The following is a 17,810-nucleotide window of genomic DNA, read 5'->3' on the forward strand; positions in this document are numbered from 1 at the left end:
GTGTTCCGACGCGCCACGTGACATGAACAGCGCAGGCAGGGGGTTGCTCGCCACGTGTCTGTGCAACAGAGCAGTGGGGTTTTCATCTCGGGTTTAAAATGCTGTGTTAGTTTGGTCCTCTGCTGGAGAAGGATTCGGGTTTTATTGTTGTTGTTTTTCTCCCGAGGGTGGTTTTTTTTTGGGAATGGGGATACCTGCTGGGCTGACAAGGTGAGTTTCTTTGAGTGGCCCTCTCATTTTGTATCTGTTCTTCATTTATTGTTATTGCTTGGGGTGCTGCCTTTCTTTAATTCATTCACTCATTCGTTAGCTGCAGCTTCTGCTTTTACCGCAGCCAATCATTCCAGCTGGTAAAGTGCTACAAATTGGCTGGGGTGCGTGTGGCAAGTGTGGCGTCTATTTGCCATATATACCCCATAGTGGAAAAGCCCTGGCATCTTTAGGTAGGGTTGGGAAAGACTGCTGTCTGAAACCCTGGAGAGAAGTTGATAGCTATGAGCTAGAATGCTAGATGAACCAAAGGGTTAGACTCTGCTTAAGGCCGCTGCCTACATTCTTGGTGTGGATTTACTCAGAAGTAAATTCCATTTCATTGCATGGGTTACTTCCAAAGGTTTACAATCAATTATTTTTTCAGCTTGTTTTGGGTCAATACAAAAATGATTTGGTTTGTGGTCATAGCTTCACAGCAAAGCTATTTTTCAGCACTAGTGCAGAAATGGATTGTGCCAGCATCGTTCTTGCAGCAATAGTAGTTGGCAGTAAACTTTGTAAAGTCACACAACGGTAAATTGACATCGGCATATGGAAACTTTCAGTCAGGTTAGCTTGACCTTGTTGGCAGCCTGGTACTTGTTAAACTCATGGCCTTATGCTCACCTAAGCCAACTAGTTTATGCTACTCTTGCAAAGGCCTGTGAGACCCCTACAGAATCATCTTTTTAATCTTCTGTACAGTATGACCACATCTTGGAAAGTAAGGATGGTCGTACGGGGGTGGTTCAGGTATAAGTGTTTTGTGTATACATGCCAGCCCTGGAATGTGACCCCCGCACACAATGTGATCATTTGTGCTGAGTGATGGTCTGCTATGTAGCTGATCCTTTTTGCTATAGCCAGAGTTTCTGACTCCCCCAGCCCCAATAATGTACCCCTTTCAGTAACCTGGGGGTCAGTTTATAGTCATCAGAGTCACGTGATTATTTTGTCCTTGACCATGCCAAATCAGGCTGCAATTTGGGATAGAGGATTACATTCATGCTAAGCCTTTTTGGGAGGGTACACAAGCCTAAGATCCACACACATAACTTTAAATTATGACCCCCATTGCATGTCAGCTCGGCCAAGGAGTCATTAACTTGAAATTCCATAGTTGTGCGTACAGGGCTAGTGATTTGATTACTTCTCTTTGAGACTCTTAGGAGTACCTGTTTTTATTTGTGTTTTATTACTTGAATTTTCTATTCTGAATTCTCATACAGGTGCTGTCTAAAGCCTTTCTAATACAAATTTTGATTGCAAGGGTGGGGTGACTGATGCAGAGGCAACTCCCCAGCTGAAGTTCAGACGGATAGTAAGTTGTTTTTTCTGTTGCTTCAGCCTTCATTGATCAACCCTTTTGAACAGCAAGAGAATGGGCCCCTTATGATTTATTTATTTATTTATTAAATGTACAGTATATTCTGGCCTTCATCTGGGGATCACAGGTGATTTAGAATATAAAGAACATTAAAATACATAAGATAAGAACAATGTGTGTTCGGCTGCACATTGTTTGAATGTCCTCAAATAATAATTGCTTTGTCAGCCAGTCATAATTTTGGGGAATATTCGTTTATCCTTCACAGTTAACAACACTGAAAGAGAGAAAATGGTGAAGACACTTGTGCTTGATGGCAAGTGATGACTGATCCAGAGTACCAGGGACGGGCACAAAACACCAATGAAACCACATGTGTGTTTACTCTGCAGTGGAAAATAATATTAATTGCATCTGTTTAATGGTCTTACATGTATTGCATTGCAAGCTATTAATCAAACTGCAATAATCTGTTTCTTACAACATTTTATTTTATTTTAACTTTGCTTCTGCAGGCAGTCACATAATTGGTGCCAGAGAGTGGGCTGCTGGAGTCCTGGCCAGTTCCATCATCGCTCGCTTTGAAGCTCATCCATTTGCCGCAGACATTTGGATCTGTTCAAGACGATGGGCAGGCAGCAGTACTTGGAAGATGCAGCACGGCAGCTGGTAGACACTTGCCCTGCCCAAGCACGGTTTTTACTGTGGACACTCAGCAACAGAGAGGACAAAACCCAAGATTCTGTGAACCGAGTGTGTCATTACTGTTTCCAGTTTCTCCTTCCAGGTAATGTTAGGGTACGTCTAATGCCTAAAAAGAGGGTGACTCCACAGATACAAAAACTACTTAATCGGGAAGCAAAGGGCTACAAACTCAATTTAAAACAAACAAAGCTTTTGAAGAAGTACAAGGAAGCAAAGAATGTCCTGCTGGTTACCTGCAATGCATGTGGGAAAACAACAAGGCATTCTGGGAAGAGTAGAGAAGGTTTGGGCAGAAAGGCATCAGCTGGGAAGTCTTCAAACAAAACCACACCTGTCAGGCACCATCATTCTGGATCCAACAGAGAGACACCCAATTCCAGAACATCATCTGGTCAATCAACACCTCGTTCTTCCTCCAGGACTCAGAGAAACATCAAAGACCACTTCGCACAGCTGAAAAGACTGCTTCATCTTGAAGAAAATAAGAAAAGTAATAAGGGGGACCTCAAAAACTTCTTACTATCACTTTAATTTTTTTTGAAATAATTGATGTAACATAATTGCAGCTAATTAAAGGAATGCATCCCTTAAGAATGCCTGTTCCTACTTGTTAACTATAGTTTTTCATGGAGCAAAGTGCTGTGAAACTAGAGGTGCAAAGGTCTGGAAAAAACTTGGAAAAATGGGGGCAGGAACTGTCCCCCCCCCCGTCTTTCCAAAGCCTTTTTTTTTGTAAAAAGATTATGGAATGTTTTCTTTTTGAATGATGAATAAAACGTTTAAGAAGAACTGTTTGTATATTTACTCCCCCCCTCCACATGATTTCCAAAAACTCCTATAACAGGAAGACCTATGTGAGAATATGTACAGTATCAGATCATTACATTTCTTGCAAGTCCTGAGTTGAAGACTGAGACTATGGGTCCATTTGCACCATTGCTTAAATCAAGTGGGAAGCAAAACTAATTGCTTAATTAATTTTGTTTCCCACTTGTTCCATCATTATTCTCAGGAAACCTTTAATGTTCTAATGAAAGGGTGACATCTCATCTTTCTTTTAGCTTACAATATGCCTTTTCACTAACGAAAATGCTCTTAAGAAAATGTTATGGTGGCACCAGGAGACACCCCAGATTTTCGCTAACCTAGTTTGGTGAATGCCACCTCCCTCTTGCGTCCTCTGCTCTGCTCCGTATGACTCCAGACCTCATTCTTGCTTCTGGGAGAGTCCCTCTTTATTTCTTAACCCCACTTCTCCACACTTCATTAGCTCTTTTTGAAAAATCATTGCTGGTACTCCAGCTAGGCAAATAAACAAGCGCACACAGAGATGCTTGTAGAGTAAGAAAAATAACAAAGTAGTTTATTGTATGAAGTAAATAACTAGGCTAGGAAAGTTTCTAGTTCTCTAACCTAACAAGCTAAAGAAAGGCAGCCATCCTTGCTCCTTTTACTTAGGATAGCTCCCAGCTGACTTCTTGAAGTCTGTCAGTGTGAGGGAGGTACAACCTAAGACTTCTCAGTCTAAACAGAGAAAGAGCGAGGAGCCTTCATATTCCCCTGTTTAGGGAAGTTTTAAATGTTTGGTGTTTTATTGTGTTCTTAACATACTGTTGTAAGCCGCCCAGAGTGGCTGGGGAGACTTGGCCAGATGGTCAGGGTCTAAGTAATATATTATTATTTTTTAATTATTTATTATATTCCTAGACTATCACTGTACCTTTATGCTGACTTCTTTGTCTTTATGCAAACCCCTCTTCTGCAAGCTGAGTTGCACCCAAACTTCCAACACACTGTGTGTGTGTGTGTGTGTGTGAGAGAGAGAGAGAGAGAGAGAGAGAGAGAGAGAGAAGGGGGGGGGGGCTTTCTCGTCTCTTTCCTGTACTGACATGGGAGAAAAGCTTTGTTTCCCACTGGGATGAGGAGATGAGTACACACATGCACACCCATGGAAGTGAGAGAAGGTCGCGATTTTTTATGCTAGAGGTGGGTAGAAAATAGATCTCTAGATGTTTTGCAGTAACCAAAAAAAGATTTCTGACTTCACAAGGGTTTGATAAAGGGGTCAGGAGCCCCTGACCTTCCAGGTGCTGGAGTCCCAATTCCTATTTGCCTGAGCCAGCATGAGCAAAGGTCAGGAATGGTAGGAGTTGTAGCCAAACCGTACCTAGAGGCCTGCAGGGTCATTCCCCCCTGTGTAATGGCAAGAGCTTCCCCACCCCCAAATTAGGCTGCTTAAATGAATAAGGGTGGAGGGGAGGAATGTGTTTGAAAGAACTATGAGCTCAGTTCCCTGGGCCAAGATAGATGCAAAAATCCTTAATTCTGAGTGCATGTCTGCCCCTTTTGGTAAATTACTGATTTGCACAGTTCCAGGAAGTGGAACTCAAGAGTTTGGGGATAAGGGAGTTGGTTTTATAAACTAGGATTTGTGGAATTTAGGATTGAGTCGGCACACTCCTACCATGTCCTGGCTTTTTTAAAAAAACAGCTAATTGATCACTAGATGGCACTCTGTCATCTCAAACCAGACTTGGTGTTCCAGCAGGAACAGCAAGTAACAAGTCTTCTCTAGCTTTCTGATACTACAATTGTGATGGCAAATGGTTTTTTTTAATTTATTTAAAGAGTCATAGGAGGTTTAGGATGTTCTGACAAAATCCTGACAAACTGGGAACTGCCATACAAGATGAACTCAGTTCTTTCAACTTGGTATGGGATGCCATCTCCACAGAATATGGTTAGTTCTTCCACAAAATACACAGGATGAAATGGCAGAATTCTGGTCTGTTTTACTTCAGGTGGGGGAATTGCATTGGGGAAGGAAAACCTGGCGTCTTCATGTCAATTAGAGCCCACTCTCTGATGAACCACCTTACCATGTGGAGAAATATTTTTATTGTGGCAGGAGTGGAGGGCTGAAAAAAACCCATGACCCCTCAACCTCTACGGGCGGAACTGCTCCTTGTAATTTAGGATTTCATTATCATCTCATTCTTTATAGCCTATAGGGTTCTGTTACCTCTACCCCCATAGAACTTGACCATCTTCTCTGGTCCATGTATGTTTTAGGACTTTCAACCTCCCTAGAGTAAATTTACCAGCCATGGGACAAGAGGGGATGCTCTTTTACAGACCTATACCTGATTAAGTTGGAATAAATTAGTGTTTTTCACAATGGAGGGATGTACAAAATGGCAATTGGGATAGTTCGTACTATTTAATTCATAAATGTTCTGGATTTAGGGGTGAGCACTGAAGTGGCAAATGGCATCCGATTATTTGTAATTAAGAGAACCCAAGAAAACAGAAGAGCTCCAAAAGGATCTCTCCAAACTGAGTGAGCAGGTGAGGTTCAATGTAAGTCAGTGCAAAGCAATGCACAATAAAATCACTTCATTGGGATGTAGCATTTAACTGACCAAATACTGTCAAATGATGGGTTTTTTATTCTTGTACTGAATAAATGGTGAAGGCTCTCAAAAGCCTCTCTTCGTCCCATGTTTTCGATGGCATCAATATAGTTGAGAGCAATGATTTTATTTTTTATTTGAATTAATTTTATAATGAATGATTTTAGAGTGTTGTGTTGTGTTGTACTGTTGTACTGTTTTATTGTTGTTAGCCGCCCTGAGCCCGGCTTCGGCTGGGGAGGGCAGGATATAAATAAAAATTATTATTATTATTATTATTTTAAAATATTTTAAAAATGGGAGGTATCCAATTAACATATAATAATTTAATAACAATAATTTATTATTTATACTCCGCCCATCTGGCTGGGTTTCCCCAGACACTCTGGGTGGCTTCCAACAAAGATTAAATTCATTAAAACATCAGTCATTAAAAACTTCCCTAAACAGGGCATGCCCTGTCAATACAAGGATTTCTGCTGATGCAATAGGAATTTCCCCTGCTCCTGCCATGCACTCCCCGAATCTGCTCTGGAGAGTGGGGGGGGGGGAACCTCTAGAACATATTTTAGGGGGTGCACAGGGAGAGGAGATGGGGGATGTTGCGTTGTTCAGGTGGAAATCTTTGTGCTGTCAGGGCATGTTACTTTGCATGCAACCCCATATGCTTTAATCATCAAATGGTGTGATACTTGGGCAGCTTTCAAAGTCAAATCAGGGAATTGTTGTGAAACAATTCAGTTTTTCAAATGTTTCCATAACTCATGGCAGCAGGAGAAGGTAAAGAGAGAAAACATCTTAATACAGGGAAGATTAGCTTCTAAATTTCTGGTCCAAGGTGTCAAGATTACTCTGCTGAATTTTATCTCTTAGGCAGGGTTTCATATTTTCGTGTCACTATGTGTCACAGGGACACGGGTGGCGCTGTGGGTTAAACCACAGAGCCTAGGGCTTGCCGATCAGAAGGTCGGCAGTTCGAATCCCCGCTACAGGGTGAGCTTCCATTGCTTGGTCCCTGCTCCTGCCAACCTAGCAGTTCCAAAGCACATCAAAATGCAAGTAGATAAATAGCTACCGCTCCGGCGGGAAGGTAAACAGTGTTTATGTGCGCTGCTCTGGTTTGCCAGAAGTGGCTTAGTCATGCTGACCAGATGACCCGGAAGCTGTACTCCGGCTCCTTCAGTCAGTAAAGTGAGATGAGCGCTGCAACTCCAGAGTCATCCACGGCTAGACCTAACAGTCAGGGGTCCCTTTACCTTTACCTTACTGTGTGTCACAGTCAGGAGATGTGATGGGGCAGGGCTTCCCTGACCATTGGCCATGAGAGTTGAGACTCCAGCAACATCTGAAGGTTCCCCAACCCTGGTGGAAGTAAACCAGTAAGGAGCTCTTACAGCTGATGGTGAGCAGCTTGGTTTGCTCAAATAATAGAAACCTGCCTTTCTCGTACCAGATAAATGATGAGATGTCTCCCAAAGACCTCTCAAATAAATCTTTGTCCCATGTTTTTGATGGCATCAATATTGTTGAGAGCACTGATTTTTAAATAGCTTGCCACACTGTCTGAGTTGGGCTGCGGTTCTAATAAATGGGATTCCAGTTTCTGCCTCTGCATGTGAATGAATGTATTTTGAGAATTACACCTCTGGCAATGGAAACTTTTCTTACAGTAAGCTCTCCTGACTTCCAGTATTTTATTGGCAGTTGTGAGTCAGCGTGATCCATTGCTCCTGAACTAGAAGCAAAACATGAAAGCCCCCTTAGGATATATATGGATAAACAAGAATAAAATCCAATTATTTCTCTTGCTTCTCACCAGCTGTGCAGGCAAACAAAGCTCATCTTTACTTCTGTGAATTCTAACCAAATTGTAAAAGGGCATTCTTTTTCAAAGCTTCAGTGATAGGAATTAAATTTTGATTTCAGATGCTTTGTCCCTTACTGATTGGAAAGGTAATATTATACATTTCCTACCTCTAGCAGCGAGACAGTTGTCTAACAGAGCAAAAATTGAAGCAAGGGTTGTAAACTAAGCCAAACTAAGCATTCGTGAGTCTTGTTGGTTTTAGTGGGAGGACTGAATGTGTGGTAAGTGCTTTCTTCCCCTTCCCTTGAAATCAATGAGGTGAACTTTGGCTAGTTCTATCCAATGCTCAGATGCCTCTAGATCAAAATATTCAATGCTTACACATATGAATGAATAGAACTAGATTTTAGTGATCTTTTCAATCATAGTGGCACTGTGTTCTAAATCACCAAGCCTCTTGGGCTTGCTGTCGTAAAGTTGGCAGTTTGAATCTGTGCGGCGGGGTGAGCTCCCATTGCTTTGTCCCAGCTCCTGCCAACCTAGTAGTTCAAAAGCCTGCCAGTGCAAGTAGATAAATAGGTACCACTGTGGCAGGAAGGTAAACGGTGTTTCTGTTGCACCAGAAGCGGTTTAGTCATGCTGGCCACATGATCCGGAAAAGCTGTCTGGACAAAGAGCGACTTCCTCGGCCTGAAAGTGGAGATGAGCACTGCACCCCATAGTCGAATTTGACTGGACTTAACCATCCAGTGGCCTTTTACCTTACCTGTCCATTTCTACAAAACCATGATTTCTATATTTATATGGTTTAGGGTTGAATCCTAACAATTATTACTCAGAAGAAAGTCCCATTGAATTGAATGTGTCTTACTCCTCTCAGGTAAAGGTAAAGGTAAAGGGACCCCTGACCATTAGGTCCAGTCATGACCGACTCTGGGGTTACGGCGCTCATCTCGCTTTATTCGCCGAGGGAGCCGGCGTACAGCTTCCGGGCATAGCTGTCAAGTGTCCCTTATATGAAGGGACAGTCCCTTATTCCAGCGCCATGTCCTGCTGCTGTCCCTTATTGATGGATGTCCCTTAAATGATGTCCCTTAAATTTCAAAGGAAGCAGCTCCTCTCCCTCCCTCCCTGCTAGCCAGGGAGGAGGGAGGCTCCAACTGTGTTGCTTGGCTGTATTGCTCACCCAATAAGAAGTCTAAGAACGACGGGGGGGTGGAGCTTGCATGCCTTGTGTGTGGCTAGTTAATGCAAGCTGAGGAGGTTTTTGAATGCTGGACGCCATTTTGTTGTACGTGCTGCTGCAAACTTTGCAGTGCAAAGCCAGGCCGGGGAGCCATCTTAGGTTGAGGCTGCATAGGCCTTGTGGTGCATGTGATTCAGATTCTATTCAGTTGAACCTCTGGTTACAAAGTTGGTTGGACAGTGTTCTCGAAGCTACCAGCGTGAGTTTGACCAGACTGCAGGAGGACAGGAAGGCTGGAGTGCCTGGAACAGGTGAGACTGCAGGTCCCTTATTTTGGCTGCTGGTCCCTTATTTTCAAATCTGTAAGTTGACAGCTGTGCTTCTGGGTCATGTGGCCAGCATGACTAAGCCACTTCTGGCGAACCAGAGCAGTGCATGGAAACGCCGTTTACCTTCCCGCCGGAGCGGTACCTATTTATCTACTTGCACTTTGACGTTCTTTCGAACTGCTAGATTGGCAGGAGCAGGGACCGAGCAACGGGAGCTCACCCCATCGTGGGGATTCGAACCGCCGACCTTCTGATGGGCAAGTCCTAGGCTCTGTGGTTTAACCCATAGCGCCACCCACGTCCCACTCCTCCCAAGTAATTGATTTTATAATAATAATAGTAATAGGAATAGTAATAATAATAATTTATTTATACCCCGCCCATCTGGCTGGGTTTCCCCAGCCACTCTGGGCGGCTTCCAACAAAACACTAAAATACAGCAACCTATTAAACATTAAAAGCTTCCCTAAACAGGGCTGCCTTCAGATGTCTTCTAAAAGTCTGGTAGTTATTTTTCTCTTTATCTGGTGGGAGGGCGTTCCACAGGGCGGGTGCCACTACCAAGAAAGCCCTCTGCCTGGTTCCCTGTAACTTGGCTTCTTGCAGCAAGGGAACCACCAGAAGGCCCTTGGCGCTGGACCTTAGTATCTGGGCAGAACGATGGAGGTGGAGACACTCCTTCAGGTATACTGGGCCGAGGCCATTCAGGGCTTTAAAGGTCAGCACCAACACTTTGAATTGTGCTCGGAAACGTACTGGGAGCCAGTGTGGGTCTTTCAAGACTGGCGTTATATGGTCTTGGCGTCCACTCCCAGTCACTAGTCTAGCTGCCGCATTCTGGATTACCTTCCAGGTCACCTTCAAAGGTAGCCCCACGTAGAGCGCATTGCAGTAGTCCAAGCGAGAGATAACTAGAGCATGCACCACTCTGGCAAGACAGTCTGCGGGCAGATAGGGTCTCAGTCTGCGTACCAGATGGAGCTGATAAACAGCTGCCCTGGACACAGAATTGACCTGCGCCTCCATGGACAGCTGTGAGTCCAGAATGACTCCCAGACTGCGCATCTGGTCCTTCAGGGGCACAGTTACCCCATTCAGAACCAGGGAGTCCTCCACATGATTGCAGCCTTGGTTTGTCCCTTCAGGATGCTTCTGGTCAGTGCTTTTTTCTGGGGGGACGCAGGGGTATGCATACCCCTGAACATTTTGTGAATCTTTTTACTTTTGTGCATTTACTGTATTTATTTATTTATTTTTCCTGATTTGAACTATAAAATGGTGATTTTCTTGAGTCAAAATGAGAGTACCTTTAAAAAAAAAGAAGAGAGCACTGCTTCTGGCTTTCTGCTATATGTTACAAGGCATCATTTATCTAATTAATTGCAATTTTTGCCTGAGTCAGTCTGGCATGACATCTTACAAGTTACAAATATTAATATCATTAAAACACACACAATGGTCCACAAATTTTGGCTCACATTTGACTCCTTGAAGGGGAAGGATGAGGTCTTTGAGGTTCAGTATGATGTCAGGGAGAGCTCCCCATTTCTAAGCCTGCAGAAAACTTCAGAGAAGTTTGAAAACCTACAAGACATCTTCCAAACCTCCCTGAGGTCAAGGAATTCCCTCCTCACTTTTCTCCAGGCTTGGAAGAAGGCTGGATGAATTTCCCCGACTGTGGGATTTTTGGAAAATAAGCTTGTTGCTGTCTGAACTTTTCTGAAGTTAAGCATGTTTTGGGAGATTCCCCTGCCCCGTTCTGTTCTCATGAGAAGGGTGGAAGTGAGTGTCATAGCCTCTGGGGTCTTGGCTAATGGCTTCAAGGAACAGGGCGAGTCCTGTCTTTATTGGTGAAGGATCTCAATGCAAGAAGCAAAACTCATCAGAGAACAGGTTGTTCCTAGCAGAGGGAAGGAGAATATTAATTCTCAAGTCCCTTCTAGATCCTATTGAACAGCCTGAAGATTCTGCAAAATATAAAAAGCAGCAAAAGAAGGGTGTGCTCACATATAGCTGCTTACAGAAATTCAAACTTGTTAACAGTGAAAATGAAACGATCCCTAAGGGAATGACATTTATTTGGCCTCTGCAGTGTGCTAATGCAGTTTAAAAATATCTATTGATACTTGGATTACAAAATTTTTGCAGACATTTTGGCAAAAAGATTGAAAAGAGTGTTGGCAGAAGAGATTCATAAGGACCAAACAGGCTTTCTCCCAGGTAGACATATGTCAGACAATGTGAGGAACATTATAGACATTTTGGAGCTGCTGGACGTTGACATTAATAGGAAAGCAGTTTTGATTTTTGTGGACGCGGAGAAAGCCTTTGACAACATTTGTTGGACTTTTATGAAAAAGAATCTCCAAGGGATGGGGGTAGGACAAGGTTTTGAAAACGGTATAGGTGCAATATACTCTCAACAAAAGGCCAAATTAATTGTAAATAACGTGGTAACAGAAGAAATACTTATAGAAAAAGGTACACGACAGGGCTGCCCAATATCCCCTTTGCTTTTTATATCGGTCCTGGAGGTTTTGTTAAACATGATTAGAAAGGACCAGTTGGTTAAAGGAGTTCAGGTCGGAGTTAGACATTATAAATTAAGAGCATTTGCAGATGACCTAGTACTGACTTTGCAACAGCCAGACACTAGTACTAAAAGAGTATTAGAACTAATTGAAACATTTGGTCGAGTAGCAGGTTTTAAATTGAATAGACAAAAAACGAAAGTGTTGGAAAAAAATTTAACAATGGAAGAAAGAGAGAGTTTTCAGAATGAAACAGGTTTGGAAATTACAAAAAGGGTAAAATACCTGGGGGTAAACTTAACATCCAAGAATCTGAACTTATTTAAGGATAATTATGAAAAATGTTGGTCAGAAGTTAAAAAGGATTTGGAAATATGGTCAAGGCTGAAACTTTCCTTGTTAGGCCGAATCGCTACTATTAAGATGAATGTATTGCCTAGAATGCTGTTTTTATTCCAGACGTTGCAGATTGTGGACAAAATGGACTGTTTCAAGAAGTGGCAGAAAGACATATCAAAATTTGTCTGGCAGGGCAAAAAGCCCAGAATTAAATTTAAGATTTTAACTGATGCAAAGGATAGAGGGGGGTTTGCCCTGCCGGACTTAAGACTTTATTATGAATCAGCAGCCTTCTGCTGGTTGAAACACTGGCTACTTCTTGAGAACACTGACATTTTGGATCTGGAAGGGTATGACAATAGTTTTGGTTGGCATGCATATTTATGGTATGACAAGGTAAAGGTGTATAAAAGTTTTAAAAACCATATTGTAAGGAAAGCATTGTACAACGTTTGGATTAGATACAAAGATTTGTTGGAAAGTAAAACCCCTAGGTGGGTGTCACCAATGGAAGCTAGGGAAGTAAAAAAGCTTAATATGGATTCTAAATGGCCAAAATATCATGAGATCATAGAATACGATGGTGAAAGGGTGAAACTTCAGAGTTATGAGAAACTAAAACCTAAGGTTCGAGATTGGTTGCATTACTATCAGATAAATGAGACGTTTAAACAGGACAGGAAAATAGGATTTCAGAAAGAGAAGTCAAAATTAGAGACAGAATTGTTGGAACCCAATACTAAGAATTTATCAAGAATGTATAACTTGCTGTTAAAATGGAATACACAGGATGAAACGGTGAAATCAGCTATGATCAAATGGGCACAAGATATAGGTCATGATATCATGTTTGCTGACTGGGAACAATTATGGACCACCGGTATTAAATTTACTGCATGTAATGCTCTAAAAGAAAATATTATGAAAATGATCTACCGGTGGTACATGACCCCAGTCAAGCTAGCAAAGATTTATCATTTGCCTAATAATAAGTGTTGGAAATGTAATGAGACTGAAGGCACTTTCTACCACCTTTGGTGGACCTGCCCAAAGGTTAAAGCTTTCTGGGAAATGATCTATAATGAAATTAAGAAGGTCCTTAAGTGGACTTTTCCTAAGAAACCAGAGGCCTTCCTTTTGGGTATGGTGGGCCAAGTGGTGTTAAGAAAGGATAGGACTTTCTTTATGTATGCCACTACAGCAGCAAGAATTCTACTGGCAAAGTATTGGAAGACGCAAGAATTACCTACTCTGGAAGAATGGCAAACAAAGGTGATTGATTTTATGGGACTGGCTGAGATGACGGGCAGAATCCGGGACCAGGGGAAAGAGACAGTGGAAGAGGACTGGAAGAATTTCAAAATATATCTTAAAAATAATTGTAAAATTGAGGAATGTTAAGATGTCAGGGGGTAAGAAGTAAAGAATTGCAGCAGTAAACAAAAAAAAAACTTAAGAAATATTTACGAAAAGGAATTAAGACAATGGACTTAAGGGTTGCTAAAGAATTATTAAACAAGGATGCAGGGATGGGGAGGTATGGGGAAGTCAAAGAAAAAAGGTTATGAACCGATGAGTATGAAGTTATATTGTGTTATATTGCTGTTTATTATCTGTGTGGAAAATTAATAAAAATTATTATAAAAAAAAAAAAAATTAAAAATATCTATTGATACTTACTCAAAAATATACAGAAGTTCATGCCCATTACAGAGTATCTTTTTTTATAATACACTGAAGTAAAACAGCTGCTTAATCTAAAAAAGAACAAGGGCAGAAAGAAGAAAATGAAAAGACTGAAAGAGAGAGAAAGCAAAATATGAGGAGAGAGAAAGGATTAAAGAAAGATGATAAGACTTCTGGTTCTCTGTCCTGCAGCTAAATATAGTATTCAAACTTGTTAAAATCCAACCATTCTCTCTTCTGTAAACCAGTATTTTATTCAATTTTCAAATCCTAATATTACAAGTTAATTTTCTCATTTATGCAAGAAGTCCATACAAAGTTTCCAGTCTCAACTAGGACGAATTCATTTTCAGTGAATTTGGACCAGGCCCAGCTCTGCCAATAAAGCCCAAGAAAATACGCAAGTCAGATATCTAATGAGCAGGGCCATCAAAAATCTGGATTAACTACCATAGTAACAGGTCTGTCTGCCAACAATGTCTTCTGCTTTTTATCCAGATTTTTTCTTTTTTTTCTTTTTAGCTCTGCTAAAACAATTTTTGGCTACTTCATTCTACAGCCCTGGCAATCAGTGACAAATATGGTGCAAAACATGAACTGAAATGAGGGCAGGAAGAACTCTGCAGGTCATTTCCCCTAGAAAGCCCTGGAAACCGATGAAACGAACCTGGGCAAAATTTGCCCCATGTTCTGCAGAATCTCAGCTTGAGGGTATTTTGCAAATAAACAAATAAATAAACCCGTACTGCGTTTTTAGAGATTAGCGAGACAGAACTAGATTAGTGAGAAAGTGCAGGATAAGGGAAAGCAGCCAACTTGCATGGTTGGATTTTTTCTTTTAATGTGTGTTTTCCCTCGCAGAATTCAACAGTAGCTGTTTCATTTCTAGTGAAGCAACTGTTGTGCTTAATTTGTATTGCAAAGGGCACAAGCAAAGGAAAGGCTTTTTCTGTCTTAATTGTTCCCATGGCTGGATTATTCACCACCAACTGTATTCATGAAAAGATGTCCTGCTTTAAAGTAGATAGTTCTCTTATTTCCAGGGCTGCCAAGTGTCCTCTATTTCAAGGGATCTCTTATCCCAGTGGTGTCCAAACTTTTTTCAAAGAGGGCCAGATTTGATGAAGTGAAGGGCCAACCAAAGTTAACCTTTTTTTAGGATTGAAGTTGTTGAGGTTTTTTTTAGGATTTTACCCACAGGGGCGGATTAAACCTTAACCCAACCGGCGGGCCGGATTAAACCCCCAAAATGGACTTTGGACATGCCTGTCTTAGCCCAAGATAAAGGTAAACGTAAAGGTACCCCTGCCCGTACGGGCCAGTCTTGACAGACTCTGGGGTTGTGCGCCCATCTCACTTAAGAGGCCAGGGGCCAGCGCTGTCCGGAGACACTTCCGGGTCACGTGGCCAGCGTGACATCGCTGCTCTGGCAAGCCAGAGCCGCACACGGAAACACCGTTTACCTTCCCGCTGGTAAGCGGTCCCTATTTATCTACTTGCACCCGGAGGTGCTTTCGAACTGCTAGGTTGGCAGGCACTGGGACCGAGCAGCGGGAGCGCACCCCGCCGCAGGGATTCGAACCGCCGACCTTTCGATCAGCAAGTCCTAGGCGCTGAGGCTTTAACCCACAGCGCCACCTGCGTTCCTAGCCCAAGATAGAGGACCATAAGAAGGAAGAACAGGGGCCTCGCCTTTGCCCATTGGTGGGGGGAAAGGTGGAAAATGTGAAAATAGACCTCTGCCTTTCTCCACCAGGAAAGATTACTGTGCCAGCGCCATGCACGCTGCTTCAAGGTAATGTAGCTTTATAGGATTCACCTTTGCATCTAAACTCAGAAAGATTTATTTGGGGGAGCCAAAAGAGTACAGTTATGCAGAGCTTTGTATGAGCAAAAGTAGCTGTTATAGGAAAAATACTGCTCCTTTATCCCTTATGATTCTGTAGGGGTCTCACAGGTCTTTGCAAGAGTAGCATAAACTAGTTGGCTTAGATGAGCATAAGGCCATGTGGAACAGTCAAGTTTAACAAGTACCAGGCTGCCAACAAAGTCAAGCTAACCAGAACCAAAGTTTCCATATGCCAATGTCAATTTACCATTGTGTGCCTTTACAAAGTTTACTGCCAACTGCTATTGCTGCAAGAACTATGCTGGCACGATCCATTTCTGCACTAGTGCTGAAAAATAGCTTTGTTGTGAAGTTATGACCACAAACCAAATCATTTTTGTACTGACCCAAAATAAGCTGAAAAAATTGTACAGAGTACTGTGTTATAAGAAAAATACTGCTCCTTTATCCCTTATGGGGTATCCAAGAGCCCGTATAGAGTCCTTATGTAGGTTCTCTATCGGTAGGAGAAAATAACAGAGGCCAACCAGAGAATATTGAGAAGCAAAGCAGCTAGTAAGCTTGATCTTTATTAAACTGTTGCAACAGGGTCCCCCACTCCCCCCATGCAGGGAGGGAGGAGAGGAACCCCGAACAATGGTGTGCAAGCTCTTATATAGACTTTTGAAATTGCCTCCCCTGTAGCTCAAGACTACCCCCCAAAACAACATATATACATCACATCCTGTCTGTCAGGATAGTCTGGCCATTCTTTTGTGATGGTAAATACTTTAGTTCCGGAATCTCTTACATATATTGATAGTTTGCTCAGCTTAACAGATACTGGCCAGACTGTATTTGCAAAGGGAGGTGTAAGTCCCTACAGTCCAAAGACAACTGGAAAGCTTTCCCCGTTTCCTTCCTCCTTGCAGCGAAATATTTGAGGTCAATTTGGGGGAGTCAAAAATGGCTTCAGGATTGCTGTCCTGTACTGTTTCAGACATTACACTTATGCATGTGTGTTTGCCTTGTACATTTATGAACATTTATTCTATATATATAAGACCTTTGAATTCCTATAACAGTAGTTGTTTTAGAAATTAGTTAATTAAACTGAAATAAATAGGCTTCAGGAAAACTCCACAGATGCAGTGACCGCAGACAGGAAAAACAAGGATTTCTGTTTTTTTACAGGAATGGCCATGACGCTACTGCTGCAGTGCTGGAAAGGTATAGATGTTTTAATTCTATAGATACTCTACAGTGGCTTTTTCTCCCTCTGCATGTCAGTCATGTTCTGCTGAACTAGCTAGCTGACACAGCTCTTTCTGAACACTGCATGCATCAGAAAAGAAGTTCTTTGTCTTTTCCGTTGGGGACACAATAGGGGACAGTCAAATGACAGGTTGGGGGGGGATAGCATCCTTTTTTACTGAAGGAAATGGAGGAGAGGCTCACACAAGGTGCTTTGTATGAAAATCAAGTGTTTCACCACATGTTATGACCCGCAGCACCAACCACATTCATCACCATATGCTGATGCAGTAATCACAAACCATCAATTGCCCTGCAGGGCATTATTGGTCAGTGCACTGGGCTACCTTAACCTGCCTGGAGACAGCCGAGGCTGTAATGTGTTATGGACAAATCTGTCATGGTGGCTTCTCAAAGTTCCAGTCAGTTTTGTTCACCACATTTTGGCCACTGGTTTGCCATTTTTCAAACTCCTCATGAAAATTTGTCAGCACACTTGTGTGCATTTCTCCTGATATACATACATTATAATGCATTTGTTCCTAATAAACAGATTTCTAAGTTATTTTCACTCAGTTATGACTTTTTCTGTATGTACACATTTTTTTGATTGAAGAATTGCTTCACAAAATTTGGAGAAGTGTGGCTATTGATGGATAAAGGTAAAGGGACCCCTGACCACTAGGTCCAGTTGTGACCGACTCTGGGGTTGCAGCGCTCATCTTGCTTTATTGGCCGAGGGAGCCGGCATACAGCTTCCGGATTATGTGACCAGCATGACTAAGCCGCTTCTGGTGAACCAAAGCAGCACACGGAAACACCGTTTACTTTCCCACCAGAGCGGTACCTATTTATCTACTTGTACTTTGACGTGCTAGGTTGGCAGGAGCAGGGACCAAGCAACAGGAGCTAACCCCGTTGTGGGGATTTGAACCGCCGACCTTCCGATTGGCAAGTCCTAGGCTCTGTGGTTTAACCCACAGCGCCACCCACGTCCCTTTATTGATGGATAGCTGACATCATTAATTATTATTATTTATTGAATTTATATACCGCCCTATACCCAGGGGTCTCAGAGCAGTTCACAGAATAAAATCAAGATATAAAACTACAAAATACTTAATAAAAATAAAAACAACCCAATAGCTTCCCC

At 42.3% G+C, this 17,810-nt stretch overlaps 2 protein-coding genes across 3 annotated transcripts in view; both read left to right on the forward strand.

The window, feature by feature from the left end:
• Positions 1-17,810, forward strand: part of GTF2H1 (general transcription factor IIH subunit 1) — a gene marked incomplete at its 5' end in the record, with an annotated part of 324,820 nt that overhangs the window by 113,232 nt on the left and 193,778 nt on the right. The gene's annotated exons all lie outside the window — the stretch shown is intronic.
• On the forward strand, positions 23-3,073 carry RMP24 (ribonuclease MRP subunit p24). 2 transcript variants are annotated; one of them, XM_079946735.1, is made up of 3 exons: positions 23-210; positions 1,482-1,573; positions 2,095-3,073. In XM_079946735.1, exon 3 carries the CDS (start codon positions 2,207-2,209, stop codon positions 2,813-2,815), a length of 609 nt encoding a protein of 202 aa, XP_079802861.1. In that variant the 5' UTR covers positions 23-210; positions 1,482-1,573; positions 2,095-2,206; the 3' UTR covers positions 2,816-3,073. The 2 variants fall into 2 exon arrangements, with proteins under 2 accessions (XP_079802861.1, XP_079802862.1); XM_079946736.1 differs by lacking the exon at positions 1,482-1,573.

Source organism: Podarcis cretensis (genome assembly GCF_951804945.1).
Source record: "Podarcis cretensis genome assembly, chromosome: 1".
NCBI classification, from domain to species: domain Eukaryota; kingdom Metazoa; phylum Chordata; class Lepidosauria; order Squamata; family Lacertidae; genus Podarcis; species Podarcis cretensis.